The following is a 13424-nucleotide window of genomic DNA, read 5'->3' on the forward strand; positions in this document are numbered from 1 at the left end:
GAGAACCACTGCTTTAGAAGTACATGAATTTTGGTGTGACTCCTTCCAAAGGATCACCACTGGCGTTGTAAGGACATGAGATCAAAGCTGGATGGTTTAAGATGTGCAGAGAATGGCAGCCAGACCCGAGTTCCAAAGTAGGGTCTGCCACAGAGGGATCTTGGGCCAGTTTCCCCATCTGTCTGAGCCTTGAGTGTTCCCATATGTAGAATGGGGATAATAATAACACCATAGGTGGTTTCTAAGAGTTAGAGCTAATGGATGTCAAGTGGATACTGCCTAAGAGAGGGCAGTTGTTGTTCTCACTGGCCTCATTTATTATAACTGCTGAAAACTCCAGGCCCAGGCAGGGGCTTCAGATACAAACGGCTCTGCATGATATATAGGCTCACTGGGACCTAGCAGGCAGGCTGTGAGTGTGGGCACCCACCTCCCCTGACTCCTGGCAGGTGCTACATGGAGCCATCAGTGCTAATCGTGGCTTCCCAGGAAGTGGGAGGACTTTTGAGAAACCCCAAACTCTCCTGACCTTGGCTAATGTCTTTAATGGGATCATCCTGTACACACTGTAAACTTGCTTTTGAAACGTAACACCTTGTGAACATCCTTCTATGCCATTTAAACATCATCTACAGCATCATTTTCTTTTTCCTTTAAAAAAAACTAGTTGTGGGATATCCCACAGTACAGATGTGCCGTAAGTAGTTTAACCATTTCTTTGTGATGGGCATTCTTTTGTCCCTATTAAAAACATTGCCAGGACTTCTCTGGTGGTCCAGTGGTTAAGAATCCTCTTTCCAATGCAGGGGACGCAAGTTCAATTCCTGATTGGGGTACTAAGATCCCACATGCCTCGGGGCAACTAAGCCCGCGCACCACAACTACTGAGCCTGTGTGCCGCAACAAAGAGCCCTCGCGCCAAAACGAAAGATCCTGCATGACGCAACTAAGACCCCACGTGCTGCAACTAAGACCTGATGCAGCCAAATAAATAAAATAAATAAATTTAAAAAAACATTGCCATAATAGATATCCTTTCACATACATATTTTAAAACAACTTGCCCAATTATTTTCTTAGTATAAATTTCTGGAAATGGAATTGCATAGCCAACAAGCATTTTTAGAGATTCTGACACATAACTGCTAAAAGATCCTCAGAGATCGGTTTTAACCAATCCCATGAACCACATGGGATAACTGTTTCCCTCATAAAAATGCTAATTCCTGTCCCACTAACCTTTCCAATCCAAGAGGACAAAAGCCATCTTTTACTGTTGCCTTGTTGGACATTTCTTTGATTTTTGTATTTCTCCTTTTGTGAAATTGCCTGTTCATATCCTTTACTTGTTTTCCTATTAGGGTGTTTGCCTTTTTTTGGTGCTGTTTATAAAAGTACTTTATATATTAAGGGTATTATCCCTTTATCTACTGTGTGCATTGCAATTTTCTTGGTTTGTCATTTATCTTTGTCGTTGTACTTTCTAAAAATTATAAAATATTTTAAGCATATAAACAAGTATAGAATAATATGATGCATCCTTTGTACCCACTACCAAACTCTACCAAATATTAACATTTTGCCATACTTGCTGCAAATCTTGTTTCCTTTTTCCCTTAAAATAAGAGCAAAGACTTAAATAGCATTTACTATATGCCAGGTACTGCACTAGTGCTTTACATATATTGAATCACTTAATCCTCACAATAACTCTATGAGATATTATTGTTATCCCCATTTTACAGATAGGGAAACTGAGATACAGAGAAGTTAAGTCACTGGCCCACATGATGGAACCTGACATGAACCTAAACAGTTGGCTTCTTCTGCATAGTCTTGATCACCACCTGCCATCGCAGGTAAAACCCATAGAACTACATTCACTCCGAGGTAATCACCATCCTGAATTTGATGTTTATCATTCCCATGCATGTTTTTACAGTTTTGATGCATAGTATTTTTGCAGTTTTAAGGTTTCTATAACCATATGTGTTCTTTTTTGCAAGTTCCTTTTATTCTTAACATCACGTTTGTGAGATTTATCCATATTGAAAGATGTATATATATTCTTTCTAATTGTGTACAGTATTTCACAGTATGAAAACACCACAATTTATCCATTTTTAAGTGGAGGGATAGACATTTAGATTGATTCCAATTTTCCCTGTGACTAACAATGCAGCAAAGAGCTTTCTGGCACATGTCTCCTTGTACAGACATGTGGGACTTTCTCAAGAATATGTATATCTGAAACTAAGTTATAGGGTATGCATATCCGTGACTTATCAGATACTGTACAACTGTTCCCTGAAATGGTTGTACCAAATTGACACTCTTACAAAGTGTGAGTTCCCACTGTTTCATATCATTGCCAACACACAGAAGTTTATTTCTGATTCTCTAATGGGTGGGAAATAGTATCTCAATGTTGATTTTATTTGCATTCCTCTGTGTTTCTTTTCATTGGTTTATAACTATCTGAATTTCCTCTCTGCCATTTCTTCTGTCCATTGTTGTGGTTGTGTTTTTGCCAGTGGATTGTCCCTCTTCTCTTTATTGATGTGTAAGCATTCAATGTATATTCTGGACTCCATGTCTTTCCAGTTAAATACTTTTCATAACATCAATTCCAGTTTGGGGTAGTGATTTCACTTTGTTTACCATATCCTTTATTGTACACATCTTACAAATTTTTTAACATAGGTAAATTTAGCAATCTTTTCTTTCATGGTATAAACTTTTTGTATGTTGGAGAAAGCCTTCCCAACCTCCAAATTTTAAATATTCTTCCACATTTTTATTCTAAAAGCTTTAAAATTTTATTTTATTGCTTTTAGGTGTTGAATCCATTTCCCTGCAACTAATTAATGAACATGGTATGGGGTAGGGATCTAATTGATTTTCCTCCATAGAGATAACCATTCTGGGGACTTCCCTGATGGTCCAGTGGTTAAGACTCCATGCTTCCAGTGCTTCCACTGCAGGGGGCGCGGGTTGGATTTCTGGTCCAGGAACTAGGATTCCGCATGCCATGCAGTGCAGCCAAAAAAAAAAAAAAGGAGATAACTATTCTTCCCAATCTTATTTATTGAATAGTCTGTCATTTTCCTATTGATTTATAATGCCATCTCTGTTATTTATCAAGTCTCCAAATATGCATTTCTTATTTCTGAGTTCTTGATTCTGTGTTACTGGTCCATTTTTCTATATTGCACCAATACTATAATGTTTCAATTACTATAGCTTTATAATATATCTTATACATGGTAGGGTAACCTCCCCAGCTGTTCATTAATTTGTTTCATAGACATTATTTTTCCATATTAATTTTAGGATTGCCTTTTCAAATCCCGTGGGTAAAAATGTGTTGGGATTTTGATCAGAATTACATTAAACATCCAGGTTAATTTGGTAAGAACTGATATCTCTATTCAGAATTTCATCCATGAAAATGGCATATCTCTTCACTAATTTATTCTTTTATATTTTTCAATGGTTTTGTAATTTTTTTCATATAAAATTTACAATCTTCTGCTACATTTATTCCTAGATTCCTCACAGTTTTTATTGCTATTGTAAGTGTTAACTTTTAGAAATTACTCTCCAAATGATCATTGATGGTGGCTAGGAGCAGAATTAGTTTTAGTATGTAGAGTCTGTACCTACCAACATTGCTGAACTCTCTTACTGGTTCTAATTGTCTTTCTGTAGATTTTCTTGGATTATTTCTATAGATAAAAACATAATCTGGGAAATAACATTAGATCAGTTTTCCTTCCTTCTTTCTTCTTTTTCTTCTCTTACCACATGGACAAGGACTCCAGTATAATTTGGACTCGAAGCAGGGAGATGGGAACAAAGCTAGAGCTGCAGCACAGCAGTGTAAGGCACTAGGTAAGAGGATGAACTCTAGATACAAATGGCTTGGATTTGAATCTTGGGTCTTTCACTTCCTGGCTGTGTGACCTTGGTTAAATTATTTCACCACTCTGTGCCTCTGTTACCTTATTAGTAAAATAGGGGTAATAATAATATCATCTCCCTTACTGGTTGTTATAAAAATTAGGTGTTCACCGAGTATTAGCTATGATTACCAGGATCACTTTGTGTGTTAATTTTTCAGACATAGGTTCCAGGAACACCCAGGTATAAATTTGAACTCCAAATCTGTATAAGGTCAAATTCATAGTCACAAGCTTCTGGAGGTTACTTTCCCCACCCCCTCACCCCGCTCCAGCCCTGGCTGAGACTGACAACCTTCCTTCTTTATTGTTTCCCAGGGTCAGTGTGTGGATTTATTTTAGTTCACCATTTTACTGAACATAGGGTCATATTCTTATGGGGCTACTCAGTTCCAAACCCTACCTGCACTGTCCCAAATACAAGTCCTGTCCCTGTGTGTTCACAGAAATCCAAGCCCCCAAGATTACTCAAATCAGCACCCCTCCCACCCCCTAGGGCAACTACAGAATGATTTCACACGTTTACTGCTATGGTTTTTAAGTCCCTCTTTGTTTTTGGCACTTGGGGATTTTTGTTACTTTCTCATGAACTTTACTATGCATGTCAAAGAATGTTTGCTGTATTTTTAATTGTTTCATAGTTGGAAACATCTCAGGTTTCCTTGTCCACAGTATTGCTAGGAACAGACGTTTCATTTGCCTTTTACCTTTGTTTATATGATGGGCTAAACATTCGTGAAATCTATCAATCTTCTCCTTTATGGAATCTGTCTTTAGTGACATGCTTAGAAAGGATTTTTTCACACCAAGATTATTTACCTATGCTTATTTTTGTGATTTTGTTTCTTTACATTTAATATTTAAACCATCTAGAATATATTAACTGCAAGACAATCAAAACCTTACATACTAGCAATAAAGCTATCCAAACAGATCAAAATAAGCTGTAATCCAATGACATGACCTATTACTAATAACTGAATCACAAATTTAACACATCTGCAATTCAATCACAACTTAATGCTCCAGGGAAGCCACCAGTGCTCTTCATCACCTTCACTGCTGCTCAGTCCAACCCAACGGTCACATTCCATTAAAACTGTATTCAACTGAAATCCTATGTAACTACCTTCTGAAGATCACCCAACACAAGGCACGCACAATTGTGCCACGAGACTCCTACAGACTGATATCTAGCTTTTCCTTCTGTTTGTATACAGAAGAAGAAAAGAAAAGCAGAATCACAGCAAAACAGACTCACATTTGTGAAAAAATTTGAATAGACCCTGTAGAGAACTATCTAGAGTTCTGGATATGGAAAGTAATAAGGGAAGAAAATCCTCACACTCCACAGTGTAGGAGACATGCCTACCTGTGGGGGCCACCTGTGCAGCTGGGACCAAGACAGGGCTGGGTCTGCAAGAGGAGAGAGCTTGGACTGAATGACCCCCTCCCCCCACTCAACCTCAGTGATGATCCCAGGAGCTCCTTTCAGAGGCCAGTGGGCTCTCTGCAGCCTTGCTCTAGGATCTTCTGCAGAAGGGTTGACACTTTGTTTACCTGGACAGAGCCAGTAGGAACCTGTCCCCCAGAGTCAGGAGGTAATAGCTACATGCCCAGCTATGCCATCACTATGTCACCTCTCTGGCCTCAGTTTTCCATCTTCAGAGTGAAGAGCTAGGACTTGATTTGGTGTCAAGAAGAAAAAAATCAGAATTAGAACCCAGACATTCTGACTTCCAGGGACAGTCTCCTTAATAACAACAACAAAGATAATCACCACAGCTATCATTTATTTTGAGTGCTTATTGTTTATCAAACTCTGAGCCAAGCATATTTAGCTTCCTATGAAGTTGATATTGTCATACTAATTTTACATTTATTAAATTCAACAGATACTTACTGTGCCAATTACCGAAACTAAGTAATTTGCTTGAGGTCACATAGTAAGAGCTGAGTCAGAATTCAAATCCGGCTCTGCCTGATTTACTCACTCCATCCATCTCTCTATCCTTCCCTTCCTCCTTCTCTCCATCCAGCCATCCATCCATCCTTTCCCTAAGAGAACTGCCTCTTTTTGCATACACTCTCCTCCTCCATTACTAACTGCCACACATCATGTCCCCACACATTTCAGGCTCACACTCAACTCACTTTTGTTTTCTAGCTTTTGGGCATCTTTATCCCCAACCCCTCACTCCCAATCACATCTCTCACAAAAGCTGATCCTGAGGCTCCTTCCACAAGGTCTTCCACAATGACTCCTATCTTCAGAAGATCTTTTCGTGTTCTGAGTCACTTCTCCCTTACCCACGAAGGCTGTGCCAGCTGGCCAAGAGCCCTTCACAACACGATGCCCATTTGAGAGTCAGCTGCCAGCAGCCCTTACCAGGTTTCCGACCTGCAGCATCTCCTCAAATTCAGTTGTCATGTTGTAATGCTCCAGTGCCATGAAGAGTGTGTTAATCACGATGCACATGGTGATGGTGAGGTCAGCGAATGGGTCCATGACCATGAACTTCACTCTCTGCTTGATGGACATCCACAGTGGACAACACTCCCAGATCAGGTAGCGCTGGGCAAAGCGATTCCAGCATGGCGGATACTTGCGGTGAGACTCCAACTCTGGGTGGGAGGGGGCGGGGCAGAGAGCCAGTGAGCTGGTTTGTTTTTGTTGACCGACTCTTATATAACTCGTGGTATTCCAGAAAAGATGGATGACCTACCCAGGAGATGACAGGGGGACAGAAAGAGGGGCAGGGAAGACTAAGGGAAAGAGTGGCCTATGTCCTGGCTCCTTACTCTGGGAATACGGGAGAAGAGGGCCACAGGGACAGAAAACCAGGATGGATGTGGGGAAAACTGGGACAAGATAGATTAGGACAGATGTGGGCTCTCTTGAGACAACACTCTCACATAGATCTGGGGACACTCAGGGGAGGTATAGGCTGAGACAACATCTGAGACAGGCAAGTTCAGATATAAGGACACTCAGGACCCAACAGGTAGGAACAGATGTGGATATCTGGGACATGTCAGGACAGATGCGGGGGTGGGATGCCTGTGACAGAAGTCATATTGGACAGGAGAGGACAAATCAGGGGGGTGCCAAGTTCAGGATGGATTGGGTGTGAGGTTGCCTAAAGTGGGACAGGCTTGGACAGATGTGGGAGGCTTGGAATAACCTGGGGTAGATATGGGGATGGCTGGGATAAGCTAGAACAGGCATGCTTGGGATGGGATGGTCCCAGCAGACATGGGGATGCTTGGGAGAGGATAGGATGAGACCAATGAGCACCTAGGACAGGCCAGGACAGCTGTGGGGATGCTTGGAAGAAACACAGACATGGCTCCTGAGGATGCCCAGGACAAAACAAGATGGAACAGACGAAAAGACACCCAGGACAGGCCACAGAGACTGGAAAGTCTGGGACAGCTGTGCGGATGTCCAAGGCAGGCAAAGCAGCTGGGGTGAACTTGGCTCAGGGCTGGCTAACTGTGAGGGTGCTCAGACTAGAAGCGGGGAGTATTTGGATGACACCAGGGCTGACCTTCCAGTACACTGGTGAGGACGCTGACTGCACTGAGGGCTCGCCGCCGCTCTCCTGGCTCCTCGAAGCCATCCACACACGGAGCCTGGGGGGTCAGCATCTGAGGCCTGCCTGGCTCCTCCGACGGTGTGGTCTGGGTGTAACCGGGAGATATGCGTCAGCCTGGGGACGGGGGTCTGCCTGGATCTGGGGCAGCTGCGCCAGACTCAGGTTGGAGAGGTCACAGGGGGCCAGCATGGGGGTCTTGATGGGACACTGGGCGCTGGGCTTCTTTGCTCCCAACTCCCTCCCAGCTAATAATTCCCCTCTCGCCAATCGTTATCTCCTTCATTCTTTTTTTTTCTTCACCATCTCTCATTAGTGGTGATTCCTGAGTGTGGACAGGAAATGACATGTACCAGGTTCTTTTAACCAGATGCTGAAATATACATTAGTACATGCAAAAACAATCTGGGAGTCTTAATTGACCCCAAGCTCCCCAGAGTCAAAAAAAGCTGAAAAAAAAAAAATCCACCATGCTCTAAGGTGACATTAATGGAAGCAGAAAGCACAATGCTCAGACATAGCCGGTGGGAGCTTTTGTGGAGACAGTTTGGCTATATCTACCAAGAAAATTTTAAATTGGCTCTGCAGTTCCTTGTCTAGTAATCAAATTTCATAAATAATTATACACGTGCACCAAAAATATGTATGCAACAATGTTCACTGCAGCGTTGTTTCTAATACCATAAAAACAAAACAACTGATCAATAGGAAGAATATTAAAATCAACTATGGATACAGTCCGACTCTGGACTCTGACTCTGACAATAAGGAGAACGAGGCTGTTACACATATGTTCCCATGGGAGCACTTCCAAGACAAACAGTTTGATGAGAAAACAAGAAAAAGATCTGGAAGATAACACACTAAATTGTTAAAGTGGCTACATCCCGGGAATGGGATTGTGTGGGAAGGGCAAGGACTTTTACTTCTGCACTGTTGGATTTGTTTTCAACGTGCTTGCACCTTTTTTGTAAGTAAAAGAACCAGGCCTACAAATGGAGATGGGGTGTGTCCAAATGAAGGGGGTGGCAGCAGACATTCCCTAGGCTTACTTCAGAGCCCCCCACAGAACCAAGAGGGGCCCGCAAAGACTTCATGTCAGCATGGCCATGCAAGACCACAGTCCGTGAGCCCAAGCTGGGGCTGATGAAGGCACTGCGCTGTTCAGCGTGCAAGAGCGAGGCTTTATAATCTGTTAGAGGGAAGATGGGCCTAGACAATGCAGGGTGGCAGAGCCAGGGCCCGGGGTGGGTAACAAAATGATCTGGGCTCAAGTTCAGGTCAGCTTTTGCAATTGGTAGGACTGCCCTAAAGTGTTGCCTAGGAAGGGAGTGAGCTCCCAGTCATTGAAGTATTCAAGCAGAGGCACCTGAGAAAGCTGAGGTAGCTGGTGGAACAGTAGTACCCTAGGTCCAATGCAACTACAAATCTGCCCAGCTTAACTCACAAGCATGTATTAAATTCTCTCAACTTCTCTCCTTTACCATCTGTGATAGTTTGGGTTATCATTCAACAAATATTTACCCTTTCCTCTCCCACTGTGACTGAAGCAAAATTTCCTGTCTTATTGGTGGCACACTTGCTTTGGCCAAGGGAATGTTAGTGGACATGATGTGAACAGAAGCTTTGAATGTGCTTGTGCCATTTGCTTTGCTCTTGTGCTCCAGTAATCCTCCAGGAAAAGAGCTTCCCCAAGTAGCTGCCACACTTTCAGCCCGGGACGAAGACAAGGGGAGCAGCCCTGAGCCTAACCTATAGTATGGAGCCAGGCCATGTGCAGTCCGAGGCAGAGCTGCCCAGCCAAGGTCAACCTAGACCAGCCAAACCATGGTCAACTTGCAGAGAAGTGAGCGTGAGAATAAAGGCTTGTTGTTAACCATTGACTTTGGGGGTAGTTTGTTACACAGCAATATTGTGGAAATAGCTGACTGATACACTGTCCAAGTGCAAGCTGTCATCATCTCTTTCCCAAAACTACTACAACAGCCTCCTAACTGGCCTCTTCTCTCCCCTCTATTGTCTACCCAGCTGAAAGGGATTTCCTTAAAAAGTAAATCAGGGGCTTCCCTGGTGGCGCAGTGGTTGAGAGTCCGCCTGCTGATGCAGGGGACACGGGTTCATGCCCCGGTCTGGGAAGATCCCACATGCCACGGAGCGGCTGGGCCCGTGAGCCATGGCTGCTGAGCCTGCGCGTCCGGAGCCTGTGCTCCGCAACGGAAGAGGCACGCAAAAAAAGAAAAAAAAAAAGTAAATCAGATCATGATAATCCTCTGATCAACAACTCCCCCCCATCTTACTCAGAGTAAATCCAAACTTTTCTATAGCTTACAAGGCCCTGCATAGGCTAAATCCTAACTCCTCAAACTCATTTTATATCCCTTTCTGTTTCCACCACACCCGGCCCTGCCTGGCCCTCTTATCCCTTAAACATGTTGAGCTTCTTCCTCTTCAGTGCCTTTACACTTTCTGTCCCTTCTGCCTAAAACACTATTTTTCCACATCTTCGTGGCTGGCTCCCTAAAATCACCTGTTAGTCAATTTTAACGTCACCTCCACATAAAGGACTTCCCTGCATATTCTAACTAATAGCCCCCATTCCCAGCCCTCCCCGTAGCACCTTTCTATCACATGACCCTTACTGGTCCCTAGAAATATTGATCAGTTTACTCTCTGTCTTCCTGCCTACGATGCCAACTCCATGAGGTCAGAGTTCTTGTCTGTTCTGTTCACTGTTATATCCTTGGAGCCTTAAACACTGGCACTCTAGGCAGAGGGCTGGCACTGGATAGATATGGGCTAAATGGATAAATACTTGGCACTCAGGGGCTTGGGTTAAGTTCTAGTTCTGTCCCTAAGATGACGGGGGCAGGGAGGGGGTGGGTAGGAGGGAGAAGAATCTGTTCAAGGTGCCTCCCCCACTCCCTCTGCCTTTGGGCCAGGCACACATACAGGCAGCAGGCAAAGTAAACCTTCAGCCTCTGCCCCAAATTAAAGTGAGCTGTCTGTTGGGCCTGGCCCCTCCTGTGTTGATGAAGAAACCACTATGTGCCCGACACTGTGCTTTGTTTTCAGACTAGAACTGGGCAGAGGTGTCACAAGGGGCTCAGTTGAAGCAGGCAAGGCATCCCCAGGGGTCTACAGCCTGCTAATCTCTTTAACTTTTCAACGTCTCCATCTTGGTCCACTAATTCCTTTAACTTTGCAGATAACCCCCTTGGCCTGCTAATCCCTTTAAGGTTATAAATGGGCCCCACAGAAGTGAGAATGGGTGAACTCAGAGTTCCCGGTACTGAAGTGTTTGAACTTGGATTCCTCCCGACATGTGCAGTACAATGAGATGATTTTCTCCCTAATGAGATTAGGGAATTCTATTAGCGCTCCAGCTGCTGACCTGGTTCCACAAGGCTGAGGCTCCAGGGCTGGACCTGCAGCAACCGGGAATCTGTGTTCTTGGGAAGTCAGACCCCCGCCCTCCAGGTAATGGCCAGGTGGGTCCCCAGACCCACCCAGAAGCTATGGTCTGCCCCCAGTGCGTTCCCAGGACCCTCTCCTTGACTCCCTGCTCCAGAGGAGCACGAGGGCCCCAAGTCTTCACTCCTTCTGTCCTGCTCAATAATAACAATCATAGATAATAATAATTATTATTGAACATGAGGCAAGTACTGGTCTAAGCACCAGACAGGTATTAACACTTTTAGTCCTCACTACCACCTTCTGATGTGGATATTATTTTTATTTCCACTTAACAGATGAGGAAATTGAGGCAGAGAGAGATTAATTGCCTGTGCAAAGTCCCACAGCTAGAGCAAGTGTCTGAGCTGGAGCAAAACAGGCCATCTGGCTGTGAGCCCCCTCTTCAGTCTGCCTCTACCTTCCTGATCAGGTTTCCCTGTCCTGTCCTGCTTCCTCAGAAGGTCTGCCCTTCTCCACCTCCTGCAGGCCTCGGGGTCTGAGACCCACATTTGCCCTTTTCCTGGGTGGGCTGCTCTGAGCCCTATGTTGGGGGCAGGGGTCAGCAAGGGCACCCGGTGACTGGTTGGGCAGACATCAGCCTGTCATAGGATAGGCTGACTGAGTGATCAAAGCTCTGACTGGCTTCTCATGATCTGGCCCTCCCTTCCCGTCACCTTTCTGACAATTGCTCCAACTCCCCTCTCCTTTACTCCCTGGTTTCCAGCCACACTGCCCTCGTGGCATTTCCTCCAATACACTAGGCATGCTTCTGCCTCAGGGCCTTTGCACTTGCTGTTCCTTAGGCCTGGAATATGTTTCCCGCAGATGATGCAATGACAGTATGTTACTACAACATTATCACCACATCAACGTACTCGTGTGTGTCCTGATTGCTTTACGCATATTAGCCCATTCATCCTGGCTTTGATCCTGATGTGGGTATTTTATTTTATTTTACTATTTTATTTTATTTTTTGGCTGCACTGCGTGGCATGCAGGATCTTAGTTCCCTTAGCAGGGATCAAACCTGTGCCCTCTGCAGTGGCAGTGTGGAGTCTTAACCACTGGACCACCAGGGAAGTCCCTGAGGTGGGTATTTTAAATCCATTTTACAGACAAGAGACCTGAGGCACAGAGATATAAAATAACTTGCTCACAGCCATCCAGCTGGTAAGCAAGCCCCATCTGTCTCCAGAATCTGGGTGCTAACCCCTCTGCTATACCACCCCTCACCTGGTTCCCCCGCTCCTTGCCTCCTTCAGGTCATTGTTTAAATGCCTTGCAATAAGGGGGTTTCCCTTTCCCTCTTCCCCACTTTTGTCCTCCCACAGTACTTAGAGCTTGGGCTAATATTACTTTACATTTATCAGTTTGTAAAGTGCCAAAATATTTTGAACTTGATGAATAACTGTTGCCCAGAAGCTCAGAAGTGTTCCCTTGCCACTCTGGCCTTTCTCCAGATTGTCCATGATCTGCAACTCTCCAGGGCTCACACCTGGCACACACAAGACCTCTAGGGCACTGGTCCTGTGCCACCACAGTGTCTCAGTGCCCATGCCTTACTAGCTGCTAAATATTTAACTGTCATCCTGTTTATCATCATTACATACCATATATGGATACATACACATTTTTCTTCTTTCTTTAACTTTTGTCTGTCTGGAAGCTCTAGGAAGCAGAGATTTTTTGGTAGGCTTATTCACCCCCAGAGCTCAGTACACAATAGGCACTCAGTAAATACTTGGTAAGTATTTTTAGACCTGGCTCTGGTGACCAGTCTGGGAGATGGGACCTGCCTGGCGCTGCATGGCGGGGCGGACTCACCGTGTCCAGGGGGCGCTCCAGCATCATAGGGCGGACGAGGCGGCTCCCTGGGGAAGTGGCCTCAGGGTTGCCTGCCCCCAGCAAGGAGACCACCCCGTTGCAGTCCACAGTGCTGTTCCTTTTGCCATGGAGGACGTGGCTTGGAGTTGAGGTTCCGGGACTGGGTTGTCCCTGGGCACTAGGCCGGCGCAGGGGCCAAGGCACCAGCAGTGATGTGCGGTGGCTCTCACTGTCCCCGGCTGTGCTGTTTTCATCATCTGCAAAATCTGTCTCAGAACCCATGTCCCGTCGGCGGAAGGTGAAAATGCTTCCATGGCTGGAGCGTGGCTTCAAGGAGGTCCTGCTGAGGCCATGGGTGATGCTGAGATGATTCTGAGGGCACACAGAGAGGGGACAGGACCAAGACGGCTCTTCCCGTGCTCCCAGCTTCTCACTTGTGGCTTTGGCCCCAGCTCAGCTTGGAGCATTGAGGGCTTTTGTCGGCCACATAGGAACTGGATGGGCTGAGCCGGGGGTGCTCAGAGAGGGGTGCAGCGTTAGAGGCAATCCTGCATCTTCTGGGATCTCTGCTCACCTGAAGCCTGTGCCT

General features: G+C 45.1%; 1 protein-coding gene across 7 annotated transcripts in view; it reads right to left on the bottom strand.

Annotated features, from left to right (window-relative positions):
• Window positions 1-13424, bottom strand: part of SCN5A (sodium voltage-gated channel alpha subunit 5) — a gene marked incomplete at both ends in the record, with an annotated part of 86174 nt that overhangs the window by 45149 nt on the left and 27601 nt on the right. For all 7 annotated transcript variants that reach the window (XM_079712483.1, XM_079712481.1, XM_079712487.1 and 4 more), the window contains 3 exons: window positions 6352-6587; window positions 7514-7646; window positions 12836-13207. In XM_079712483.1, coding sequence (XP_079568609.1) covers window positions 6352-6587; window positions 7514-7646; window positions 12836-13207 — 741 coding nt within the window. The remainder of the gene's footprint in view (window positions 1-6351; window positions 6588-7513; window positions 7647-12835; window positions 13208-13424) is intronic.

The sequence above is a fragment of the Hyperoodon ampullatus genome, assembly GCF_949752795.1.
Source record: "Hyperoodon ampullatus genome assembly, chromosome: 10".
Lineage (NCBI taxonomy): Eukaryota > Metazoa > Chordata > Mammalia > Artiodactyla > Ziphiidae > Hyperoodon > Hyperoodon ampullatus.